The sequence below is a fragment of the Clupea harengus genome, chromosome 10 (assembly GCF_900700415.2).
Source record: "Clupea harengus chromosome 10, Ch_v2.0.2, whole genome shotgun sequence".
NCBI classification, from domain to species: domain Eukaryota; kingdom Metazoa; phylum Chordata; class Actinopteri; order Clupeiformes; family Clupeidae; genus Clupea; species Clupea harengus.
In genome coordinates this window covers 14,926,733-14,939,798 of record NC_045161.1, presented here as the reverse complement: position 1 = coordinate 14,939,798, position 13,066 = coordinate 14,926,733, and the positions used below count along the sequence as shown (strand labels likewise).

The 13,066-nt window shown below is 40.5% G+C and overlaps 2 protein-coding genes across 2 annotated transcripts; both read left to right on the top strand.

Moving 5' to 3' along the window:
* Positions 1-578: 578 nt before the first annotated feature.
* On the top strand, positions 579-1,500 carry LOC105898302 (cold-inducible RNA-binding protein-like). Its single transcript, XM_042708872.1, has one exon. It carries the CDS (start codon positions 659-661, stop codon positions 1,082-1,084), a length of 426 nt encoding a protein of 141 aa, XP_042564806.1. The 5' UTR covers positions 579-658; the 3' UTR covers positions 1,085-1,500.
* Positions 1,501-11,660: 10,160 nt separating this feature from the next.
* LOC116222190 (glycine-rich RNA-binding protein 7-like) lies at positions 11,661-12,693 on the top strand. The gene has a single exon (XM_031575517.2). It carries the CDS (start codon positions 11,747-11,749, stop codon positions 12,215-12,217), a length of 471 nt encoding a protein of 156 aa, XP_031431377.1. The 5' UTR covers positions 11,661-11,746; the 3' UTR covers positions 12,218-12,693.
* Positions 12,694-13,066: the final 373 nt, after the last annotated feature.

Genomic DNA, 13,066 nt, shown 5'->3' with positions numbered 1-13,066 from the left:
ACATGGAGAATCACAACAAAACATGTCCCACTTTTCATGCCACTACAGTAGTGTGCATGACACTGTAAGCTCAGCAAATATCAGACACACTTAAAATTAGGTATCCAGTACAGGTTAAAAAGAGAAACAAAAAGATCTAAAAAAAAAATGAAAATACATTACAGATAGAATTGGTTTAATTTGAACCTGATGTCTTTTCAGGGTGCGTGCCAGTGTTGACTGATTTTAGTGTTTATGCAATCGTAAAAAACTGTAATTGGAGGAAATGTTGTGCCATCCAACACTTGATGTCCTCAAGGCAGTCCAAAGAGACTGTTTAGATATCGCCGGTCGTTAGGTTTCAGGGTGAGATAAAAGTTGGGTTAACAAGTCAATTGAGTACTGAGGCGTATAACTTCACAGAATTTAAAAAATACGATCGTTTAAAAGTCAGGCAATCGACACAATTTCTCAACGAAAAAGAAAAGGTCCTGATATTAGCCAATCAAACGTGTCGTATTTCCCATTCCGGTCAGATGACAAGTTTTAACCAACCAGAGACCGGAATTACGTATTCACTTCCGGTTTTACCACCGATATTAGCATCGACACCCATCCTTAACCGGGACATTCACGCAGAACATTCCAGCTCAACAGCAGACCAATTTAAACCCGCAATATGTCTGACGAGGGAAAACTGTTCGTCGGTGGACTCAGCTTCGACACAACGGAGCAGTCCCTTGAAGAAGCATTCTCTAAGTATGGGGCCATCTCAAACGTTCACGTTGCCAGACACCGGGAAACCCAGGACCCGCGTGGCTTTGGTTTCGTCACATTCGAGAACCCGGAAGACGCGAAAGACGCAATGGATGGAATGAATGGACAGTCCGTGGACGGCAGAACGATCCGCGTGGACAAGGCCGGGAAGCCCGGTGGCGGTGGCGGAGGCGGAGGCGGTTACCGTGGTGGCGGAGGATATGGAGGTGGAGGCGGTGGCAGAGGATATGGAGGCGGCCGAGGTGGTGACCGAAGCTACAGCAGAGGTGGAGGCGGAGGCTACGGCCGGGACCGGGACCAGTCTGGCGGCTACAGTGACCGGTACTGAGACGGCTTTGACCGCTACGCAGTTGTCGACTAGATATCAGCCTGCTCCCTCTTCAACACCTCACAAAGATGCCCTCCGCAAGAAACCAGTTGTTCAAGTTCTCTTTCTTGTTTTCTTGGCGATTTGCAAATCGCTCATCTATGTTGAATTTACTTGCGTGCATCTTTGTTTTGTGGGGAAAGACAAAAATGGGGGAATGTTAAGTTTCTGAGAGTAAAGTAAAAAGCAGATCTGCCTCGTTGTCGGCTTCAGTTCTTTTGAGGCTAAATCTTTGTCTTTACCCAGTGATTCAGGCAGCCTCGTGTAAGAACCTCGTGTCCCATGTCCCTACGATTGCTTAAACTTTTTTTATATGTATTGTAAAGGCTACTTTCTATGTCCATCTGAAGAATAAAGTATGAACAGTCAAAAAACGATTAATGTTTTGGTGTTTATTCCTATCTTAAAACATGCCATGTGTTTAGCATTAGCAGGAGTGGCTACAGCTAGCGCATGCGGTACTGTGAAAAAGGGCCTTTACGTATCCCGGTGCAGCGCATGTTGCAGCTGTTACCAGCTGGTTATGCACTGCTATTGCATCCTACCACCATTATATACTATGCATGTTTAATTAAAACTCTCTATGCGACAAGCCAGCCAACATGACCACAATTAAACATATAAAATTACCAATATCAATAAAACGGGGCTTCAGACAGCGTATGTTGTAAATCATCAAAATAAATATTAACAAAATTCCTATACCTTGCCGGGTAGCCTCTCCTATGTCATATAAGGCTAATACTGCTAAAGTGGCCATATTACCTATTGTTAATTGTTTACCTAAATGTATCTTTGTTTATCAAATTGATGTTCACAAACCAAATGTTCCATGTACCACATGTATGCTAGCATGCTCACCCTGACCCCGATTTTTTTCAGCATATATCGTTTCTATGAGGTGTCCAGAACAACATACTAAAAGTCCTAAGAAATCCTGGTTGAGGAAATATGTTTAATTCTCATCAATCTGAGATGTGTGCTAATAATGCATGGCAAAAATACACCTCAAAAATGTAATTTTTTCCTTTACTCCTATCAAAATGGAACTTTACACAATGAAAGTACCCATGAAAAGTAAAAAAATTTTGTATTACAAGTTTCTTTGAAAATGAATTTTAATATGCAAATGAGCTATACACTAATCGAATATGCCCAAAATACACCCAAATAGGCTTATTGTTTTCCTTTACTCCTACCACAATACAACTTTACATAGTAAAAGTATACATGAAAAGAAAATGTTTTTGTATTACAAGTTTCTTTTGAAATTAATTTGAATATGCACACGAGCTCCATACTTATTGAATATGTCCATAGGCAAAAACACCATCCTACTGCCAATGGGAGATGGCAATGCTGCTTTTAGACTGGCCTCTAACCTGAAAATTGCCTGGCTTGGTGGTACCTGCCAGGGGTATGGTGTTTCTGCCTATGCAATTAGGACATATTCAATAAGTTTGCTCATGTGAATATTCAAATTCATTTCAAGAGAAACTTGTAATACAAAAAAAGTTACTTTTCATGTATACTTTTACTATGTAAAGTTTTATTGTGATAGGAGTAAAGGAAAAAATTAAGCCTATTTGGGTGTATTTTGGGCATATTTGATTAGTGTATAGCTCATTTGCATATTAAAATTATTATTATTATTATTGTTATTGTTATTATTATTATCTGGCACGGTGGCTCAGTTGCTTGCACTGCTTGCACTGCCGCCTCACAGCAAGAAGGTCATGGGTTCAATTCCCGCATGGGGCGCTGTTGGCTCTGGGGGGCAGGTCCTCCCCAGAGTGCACAGTGCTCGGGTGGGCTATCTCCCGGGCCTTTCTGTGTGGAGTTTGCATGTTCTCCCCGTGTTCACAAGGGGTTTCCTCCACTAAGGACCCCAACAGAAAAAACATGCAAAATAACAGAACACATGTCCATCCCTGACCAAAGATGGACAGTTCACTTCACTTGGTCCCCGGGTGCTACAAGCTGCCCACTGCTCCTGGGGGGTCCTTGAGGAAGGACGGTCCAGGATGGGAAAAAGCAGAAAATAAATTCACCGCGACCTCAGGCCTACCTGCGTGTGTGTGTGTCCTGTGTCACCTCCATATATGCACGTGTGTGTTCCAGTGTGTCGTGTGTGCCATTAAAAACCTGTCAAAGGTCTTAATTATTATTATAAAATTAATTTTCAAAGAAACTTGTAATACAAACATTTTTACTTTTCATGGGTACTTTCATTGTGTAAAGTTTGATTTTGATAGGAGTAAAGGAAAAAATTACATTTTTGAGGTGTATTTTTGCCATGCATTATTGCCACAGATCTCAGATTGATGAGAATTAAACATATTTCCTCAACTAGGATGTCTTAGGACTTTTAGTATGTTGTTCTGGACACCTCATAGAATGTCCAAATAGAATTTATTGTAAAATATTTTTTTTATCTATTTTTGGCTCCAAAATGGGTTACTTTGCCTGGCCTACAAGCCCCCCGCCGCGACCTAACTCTGCCTTTTAGGCTACTGGCCGTCTCCTACAGGCAGCTTGCACATTGAGCAGACCAGAAGGCTTGTAACTCAGGGAGTTAAAACAATTAGTTGTGTCTGGACCAGGACCCAAACTGCTTTCGTAATAATCATCAGATGATCTACCAATCATATTACAGTTTTTCTCAATTGCTAACACACATTTTTTGAAAGCATGCCTCGTTTCCTCAAAACTAAACACAAATCCCAAAACCACTCACACAAAATGCAAAACCCTTTATACATCCTGCAAAAGGCAACTTTGCTTTCAAAACAGTGTTATGTCACCTCAAAAGGGTACTTTGTTTTCTAATGACAAACACAGCCCATTATATGAGTAGACATTCTAAGCATCGATTGAACACTGATGTGCTCAACGGAAAACACTACTATGAAATGGGAAAACACCAGTATGAAGGCCTTATCAGGAACATTATGTTACTATACGCTTACTCCTGTAGTAAAATATAACTGTATAATGTTTTTACGCAAATATAAAACAACACACAAATATACAGTAACAACTAAAATATTTCTTTATTTTTTCCAAAAGTGCTGTAGCCTATACATCACAGCAAACACAAATGAATGTGTAAATGATTTGCACAGAACAAACAATAGGATATAGGCCAGTACAGTCAACAAAAAAAAGAAAGAAAAATGTAAAATAAAAAAGGACAAAAAACTACTGCATCCTGTTCTAGCTCAAGACAATATTGACAATGTGCTATCAGAAATAGACCTACACAGTGTTGTGAATGTTGTTGCATTTTGTGTGAGTGGTTTAGGGATTTGTGTTTAGAGTTTTGAGAAAACGAGGCATGCTTCATGTGTGTAAGCAATCGAGAAAAACTGTAACATTGGATTGGATTGCAATACAGTACAGTAATGTGTCAGTGCTGATAGGACGCAATCAGTTGTGGAAATGTATATGACTTGCACATAGTCATAGCATAACTGTTTGACTGTCGGAGTTTCTGACAAAAGGCACCCTGTACACCTGCTTTATTCTCAAGGTGTTCCGCCTTAGAACACAGTCCACTGTGGCTAGGCTCACTGTATTGATGTTTAGGAATTAGTCTTGGTCATCAATGGTTGCACTTTGTATTTGTTTACGTAATTTTACAGATACAGTACAATGGAAAATACAAGAATACTATGCTCCTGATATAAGGCATTCAAACTAGTGTTTTCCTGTCATAGTAGTGTTTCTTACCTATTCCCTCTTCTGAATGTCCAGAGAATGGATGCAACTGAGAAGCGGCTTATATTTGGTTGAACCCTCTGGCCAGCCTCCTGCATGGTCAAACCATGGTTGACCACAGGGTTGACCACAGTGGCCCGAATCTCATCAGAGATAATGGCTCTCCTTCTTGCTCTTTCTCTTCATCCTCTTCCTCCTCCTCCTCCTCTTACTCTCACTCCTCTGCCTTTCTGATCACCTCTCACTTCAATGTTGCCATCAATTGTTCTCCAAACCAGGAGCTAACCTGTGGCCATCATATTGCTAAAGCTTTGATTTCAAATTGCACAACAGCCTTGGAAATGGAAGTTTTGCCAATTGAATAGCAGTGTGTTCTGTCTGAACACAAGGAGGTTTTGGTATTGATGAAGTGTGCAAAGTAGAGAGGATGGTGTTTAGTGTTTTGAAGAAAGTGTGGTTAACAATTGAAATTTGTGTCTAAAGCAGATAATTGTGTGTTGTGAGTTGAAGAAAGTGCGGTTAACAATTGAAATCTGTGTCTAAAGCACATAATTGTGCTTATAGTTTAGCAGAATTGGTTTAGGGAGTTGGCACATGAGTTACAGGTTGTGGTCATTGTGCCTTAAGTTCCAGTTTTTGAATGTAATCAATCGAGAAAAACTGTAAATGTATAGCTCTTTAATATTGATTGCAGAGGTTTCGATGCATAGCCAAGCCACATCCACAAATTCTCATGACACAAAAAGTAGTAAACTCATTGAGCTTTAATATTATGCATCAATAAATGAGAGACAAAAATGGTACAATCAATGTTTATGATCTAGGGAGAAATGAAAAATTAGTTTGGCTTGCTTGGAAGCGATAGGGTGAAAGTGAATTGCATATGGCAAGGCCTCGTTTTCATCTACAAGACGACATGAATGAAAGAGAAATGGCTTTTTTGAGCAAATTCCATCAGAATAGAAGACTTCTCCCTCTGTTCAGGACACCTAATCCAAAATGTCAAGTCCATCTTCTCCTCTGCGCATACTCATGTTGATATTTGTGTATGTGTGCTGCAGAAGTGAGATAAAACCCAGCAGTTTCTATCAGTGGATCCAATTCCAATTATTAACAGAACTACTGCATCACGTAGTTGCCTATATGTGCAAATACTTCAGATGAAATGACCCATTCCAGAAGCAGATGATTCCTCAAGATGTTATATCTTACATTAACTCATATTTAAAGGCTTCTCATTAAACCAACCGAAGAGGGCACACATCACCCCACTACTCATTGAGCTCCACTGGCTGCCTGTAGCTGCTCGCATTAAGTTCAAGTCACTTATGCTTGCTTACAGAGTGATTGCTGGTTCTGCTCCCACCTACTTAAATGCTCTTGTAAGGGCAAATTTTACCCCCAGGATGCTGCGCTCGTCTAATGAGCGTTGTTTAGCACTGCCGTCTGTGCAAGTATGGCAATCCAGACTATTTTCATTCTTAGTTCCACGTTGGTGGAACGAGCTGCCTAGCACTACCAGAGCAGTGCCGTCCCACTCTACCTTTAAGAAGAACCAACTCTTCAGAGAGCACCTCCCTTCCTAACTTGCACTTCTACTAGTACTTCACTTGAACTTACAGCAGTTACATTCCTGCACTTGTTTGTTTTCTATTTCTTAAGTAAAATAGTATTTATTGTTACACTAGTTCTCTATTGCTCGAAGCTCGCTTTGGACTAAATGTAAATGTAAATTTAAACATCATCACAGCAGTGTAATGCACTGATTTGTAAACCTCGTGTTTATTTAGACTAAAATTTTGACATCTCACAGAAGTGTTTTTCATATTCTGGTGTAGCCTTGCAGGAGATTGTATAATCCGAATATATGGTGAACACTAGATCATGATGTATTGGACAATACTATTCTTACTGTAAACTACACTGCCACAGGTATTACTGATTGAATTTGGACACTCAAGCAGCATTCTATAAAAGTCTGCCTCACTGAGGCAGTGAGGGATGTTATCAAATCAAATAATGGAAAGAAAAAATGCAAAATGCAAGAAAAACAAACCGCAAACAAAAAACACTCAATTTGTTCATAAAATCTAGCATGGTTTGTATCAATATTGCAAGGTAGGTCCCCTTTTCTGTCCCTCTTGCAGAAGCAGCCATATTTTCAGGGCTGCTCTTCAGACCTTCATCGTGTAAATATTAACATGGACACAGGGTCTAACAGAAAGAAACCAGGAGCAGAGAAATATTGATTGTTTTCCTCCAAAATGGGGAAAAATGTTTTTGGAGTGAATAGAATGGTTTCTGATGTAGTTTTCAAGTTCAAAAAGGAAATAATAATACAAAAAATAATACATTTCATATGTTTCTAAATATATATATAAATAGTTGCAGATAGCTGTAGAAAAGTCGAGTTCTCCCCCTCTTCGCCAGGGTCCACCGTTATAAGGCCTTCAATTATTCCAGGAGAGACAGCCTTCGATCCTCAGTAACCAGTTTCCCTGAGATGCAGAACGCTGTTGTTTTCAAGGTTTGTTCTACTCAAACCCCACTTTGCTCTGCTCTGCCTCATGGAACAGAGGGAACCTAAGAGGAGGGTGGGGTTCTCCTTCACCTGTGAGACTGCGACTGTTGTTTGTGTTGCTTAAGGGCCTTGATTCAGTTTCGTGTCTCAAAAGTGTTCAGTTTATTTGATAACTCAAATCAAATCACTCAAGGGTTTCTTCTTAAAGGGAAGGTAGAAAGCAAGTGGGGGGGGGGGGGGGTTTGGCAAGAACTTTTTTCTTTTCTTTCATCTTCCATGTTTCTTATATCGCTCTTTTGTTTTCATTTGTTAGATCATTCCAGGTTGTTGTTTTTTTTCTTCTAACTTCAAAAATGCTAAGCTGTGTGTGTGTTTGTGTACACGTCAAAAGGTCAGTCGTTTATTCCAAAGCTCAGATCAGAAGTGGTCGGGAAAAGGGGAACAGAGTTCTTATTAAGACTTGAGTATGTTGGTGGGGTGTCTCGGAGAGGGGTGGAGGTTGGGAGAGAGGAGGGTTGACTTCAATGGCCTTGACCCCATCCTCTTCAGAAGGGGCTCGTCATATACCCAGCACTCGCCGTCCTCATGAAACAGCTGTGGAGGGAAGAAACAAGACAGTCCTGATCAAACCAAACCCCCCAGATATACGTACAAGATGGTGACCAAGGATACTAAAGGGTTGTTTAGTAAAGATGGCAAATGTCTATACTTTATTTTATAACTGACAGGCAATGGATAACTGAGAAAATTGACAATGGGAAACATGACCATTCAGAGTCCTAAACGAACACCCCCATGACATGGGTAGCCATGCGTAAGTGGTTTCTGAGGTGTGGTTTTCAAGTTCATGTTTTCAAAACATATTATATTGCCTGCAAAAAAGACCAAAAAAAAAAAAAAGTTAATAATAACACAAAAAGAATATAATTCATATGTTTCTAAATATATACGTATATATATGTATACGTATATATTTATATATAAATAATATATATAACTTTAATTTCAGACCAGTTATGTGTCACTGTCAACATTATTTCTCAAAGCAAATAGATTTGTTTCATTACAGTTTTTCTCGATTGATTACATTCAAAAACTGGAACTTATGGCACAATGACCACAACCTGTAACTCATGTGCCAACTCCCTAAACCAATTCTGCTAAACTATAAGCACAATTATCTGCTTTAGACACAGATTTCAATTGTTAACCGCACTTTCTTCAAAACACAACACACAATTATCTGCTTTAGACACAAATTTCAATTGTTAACCACACTTTCTTCAAAACACTAAACACCATCCTCTCTACTTTGCACACTCCATCAATGCCAAAACCTCCTTGTGTTCAGACAGAACACACTGCTATTCAATTGGCAAAACTTCCATTTCCAAGGCTGTTGTGCAATTTGAAATCAAAGCTTTAGCAATATGATGGCCACAGGTTAGCTCCTGGTTTGGAGAACAATTGATGGCAACATTGAAGTGAGAGGTGATCAGAAAGGCAGAGGAGTGAGAGTAAGAGGAGGAGGAGGAGGAGGAAGAGGATGAAGAGAAAGAGCAAGAAGGAGAGCCATTATCTCTGATGAGATTCGGGCCACTGTGGTCAACCATGTGGTCAACCATGGTCTGACCATGCAGGAGGCTGGCCAGAGGGTTCAACCAAATATAAGCCGCTTCTCAGTTGCATCCATTCTCCGGACATTCAGAAGAGGGAATAGGTAAGAAACACTACTATGACAGGAAAACACTAGTTTGAATGCCTTATCAGGAGCATAGTATTCTTGTATTTCGAGTATTTTCTATTGTACTGTATTTGTAAAATTACATAAACAAATACAAAGTGCAACCATTGATGACCAAGACATATTCCTAAACATCAATACAGTTAGCCTAGCCACAGTGGACTGTGTTCTAAGGCGGAACACCTTGAGAATGAAGCAGGTGTACAGGGTGCCAAACAGTGTGCCATTATCTCTGATAAGCCGTTTCTCAGTTGCATCCATTCTCCGGACATTAAGAAGAGAGAATAGGTAAGAAACACTACTATGACAGGAAAACATTAGTTTGAATGCCTTATCAGGAGCATAGTATTTTTGTATTTAGAGTATTTTACATTGTACTGTATTTGTATATTTTGCAGAACTGAAAGATTACCCCGGCGTGGTGGACGGGAGCATGTCTTGACGGCTGAACAGAAGACTGCAATAGTCAATATGGTTCTGGAAAATAATGCTATAACAATCAAACAAATACAAAGTGTTGTTGACTGTAATGGCCTATTTTCTATTGTTTGTTCTGTACACATCCAGTTGTGTTTGCTGTGATGTATAGGCTTCAGCACTATTTTTGTGGATACTATATATTTGTGTGTTGTTTTATATTTGAGTAAAAACATTATACAGTTATATTTTACATAGCATTACAACAGGAGTAAGCGTACAGTAACACTGAACATGAAAAGACATAATGCTCCTGATAAGGCCTTCATACTGGTGTTCCCATTCATAGTAGTGTTTTCCATTAAGCACATCAGTGTTCAATCGATGCTTAGAATGTCTACTCATATAATGGTCTGTGTTTGTCATTTGAAAACAAAATACCCTTTTGAGGTGACATAACACTGTTTTGAAAGCAAGGTAGCATTTTGCAGGAGATATAAATGGTTTTGCATTTTGTGTGAGTGGTTTAGGGATTTGTGTTTAGAGTTTTGAGAAAATGAGGTATGCTTTCAAAAAATTTGTGTAAGCAATTGAGAAAAACTGTAAAAACAACTTTAAAACAATTTTATCACAATAAAATAGAAAAACAGAAGCAAAACACAACTAAGCATCTATTTACACAGAAAGCAAATATACAAATTATCAACTCAGATCAGGAGGATCCAAATAATAAATAATAAAAATGGGTTTTGAGCCTGGACGAAGGAGTCAATAGAGGGTGCTGATCTTATGGAGAGGGGGATGCTGTTCCACACTCTAGGGGCTGCAACAGCAAAAGCCCGGTCACCCCTGGATTTAAACTTTTATTGGGGGACTGCCAGGAGCCCTAAGAGGTCTGCGATATAGGAAGGGGCCTGCCCATTCAGGGCTTTAAAAACAAACAGGAGCACCTTAAAATCAACCCTGAACCACACTGGAAGCCTGTGGAGAGAGGCCAGGATAGGGCTAATATGGTCTCTTTAACTACTGCATTGACCTGTTTGTTAAATTTAAAGGCCGAATCGAATATCACACCAAGGGCTTGACCAGAATAAATAGGTTTCCTAAGCTGCTGGTGGTAAGTTTGATGGAGTCAGGGGGCCGAAGAAATGTTTTGCCATCCAACACTTGATGTCCTCAAGGCAGTCCAAAAGACTGTTTAGATTTAGCTGGTCGTTAGGTTTCAGGGGGAGATACGGCTTTGTGTCATCTGCATAGCAATGGAAGTAGATGTTGTGCTTTTGAATAATTTGACCAAGGGGAGCATGTAAATAGAAAACAGTACGGGACCTACGATGGAACTCCGCAGGAAAGACTAGCAGAAGAGGAGGAAAAAATTCCTAAATTCACAGCAAAACTTGTATTGCTGAGGTAGGATGAGAACCAGCTCAAGGCAACACCAACCCCGCACTGGTGACGGTCAATTAAAATGTTGTGATCCACTGTGTCAAAATTTGCGTTGAGGTCAAGAAGAATCAGAACAGCAGTCACCGGAGTCAACAGAGAGGGACAGGTCATTGGATACTTTTAACAAGGCAGACTCTATGATGAGCCCTAAAACCTGACTGAAATCTTTCTAATATGTTATAGATGTGCTATATTGTTTTGTACATTTTGCATTGCGCAAAATGTTAAGGCCAGTAAGTGCTGCCACTTCTTTGCATGAGTAGCAGACGTTCAAGGTTAGTGACGTGTTGTCAAAATTAAACTCCTTGTGAAATGAACATCCAAGCCAAGATGTCAATAGTTTGACCACCAAGCGAACCTAACGCTAGCTTACGCTAGCTTGCAACTAATAACATCGTATTTTACACTGTGTAAACGTTCGCTTAACAAGTCAGTTGTGTGTTTAATCGTATGACTACGTGAAAGTTCGGTTAACAAGTCAGTTGAGTATTGAGCCGTATAACTTCACAGAATAATACAATATTTAAAAAAAAACAATCGTTTAAAAGTCAGGCAATCGACACAATTTCTCAACGAAAAAGTAAAGGTCCTGGTATTAGCCAATCAAACGTGTCGTATTTCCCATTCCGGTCAGATGACAAGTTTTAACCAACCAGAGACCGGAATTACGTACTCACTTCCGGTTTTACCACCGATAATAGCTGCGGCACCGTCCTTAACTGGGATATCACGCAGAACATTCCAGCTCAACAGCAGCCGAGTTTAAACCAGCAATATGTCTGACGAGGGAAAACTGTTCATCGGTGGACTCAGCTTCGACACAACGGAGCAGTCCCTTGAAGAAGCATTCTCTAAGTATGGGGCCATCTCAAACGTTCACGTTGCCAGACACCGGGAAACCCAGGACCCGCGTGGCTTTGGTTTCGTCACATTCGAGAACCCGGAAGACGCGAAAGACGCATCGGCGGGAATGAATGGACAGTCTGTGGACGGCAGAACGATCCGCGTGGACAAGGCCACGAAGCGCGAAGGCGGAGGAGGCGGTTACCGTGGCGGCGGCGGAGGAGGATATGGAGGCGGTGGTGGAGGATACGGAGGCGGTGGCGGTGGATATGGAGGCGGCGGCGGATACGGCAGAGGTGGAGGTGACCGTAGCTACAGCAGAGGTGGCGGGGGTGGCTACTCCTCAGGTGGAGGCGGAGGCTACGGCCGGGACCAGTCTGGTGGATATGGTGACCGGTACTGAGACGGCTATGACCACTAAGCTGTTGTCGACTAGATTTCAGCCTGCTCCCTTTTCATCACCTAACAAAGAAGCCCTCCGCAAGAAACCAATTGTTCAAGTTCTCTCGTTTTCTTGGCGATTTGCCAATCGCTTTTCTATGTTGAATGGACTTGCGTGCATCTTTGTGGGTAAACATAAAAAAGGGGAATGTTAAGTTTCTGGCGGTAAAGTCAAAATCGAATCTGCCTCGGTGGCTTCAGTTCATTTGAGGCTAACTCTTTGTACCCAGTGGAATCAGGCAGCCTCGTGTGAGGACCAATACAACGAATCAGCTTTTTTTTTTTTATGTACTAATTCAGAACAGTTTTGCTCCTTCTTGGTGTCCGAGATATCTATGAACAATATGTCCCATGTCTTTACGATTACTTTTGAATATGTGTTGTAAAGGCTACTTTTTATGTCGATCTGAAAAATAAAGTATAAACGGTCAAAAAAAAGTTTTGGTGTTAATTCATAGATATAAAAACATTTTGTTGTTTTTAGCAGGAGTGGGCTACAGATAGCGCATGCTGTACTGTGAAAGAGAGCCTTTACGGATCCCAGGTACAGCTTTTGGCGCATTTTGCAGCTTTTGCCAGCCAGTTATGCACTGCTATTGCATCCTACCACCCTTATATCAGAATTGGATTTATTACCAAATAGGTTTACACACCTACCTGGAATTTTTTCTGGTGTATAGGTGCATACAGTAAACATACAAATACAGTAAGTACTACACAACATAAAAACACAAGTACTACACGTAGGAACAAAAAAAAAACCACAATATATACGATACAAATATGTAAACAATGAATATAAAAAAATAAA

Bases quoted from the DNA above. Each gene is read 5' to 3' on its own strand.
- LOC116222190 (XM_031575517.2), top strand. From the start codon at position 11,747: ATGTCTGACGAGGGAAAACTGTTCATCGGTGGACTCAGCTTCGACACA.
- LOC105898302 (XM_042708872.1), top strand. From the start codon at position 659: ATGTCTGACGAGGGAAAACTGTTCGTCGGTGGACTCAGCTTCGACACA.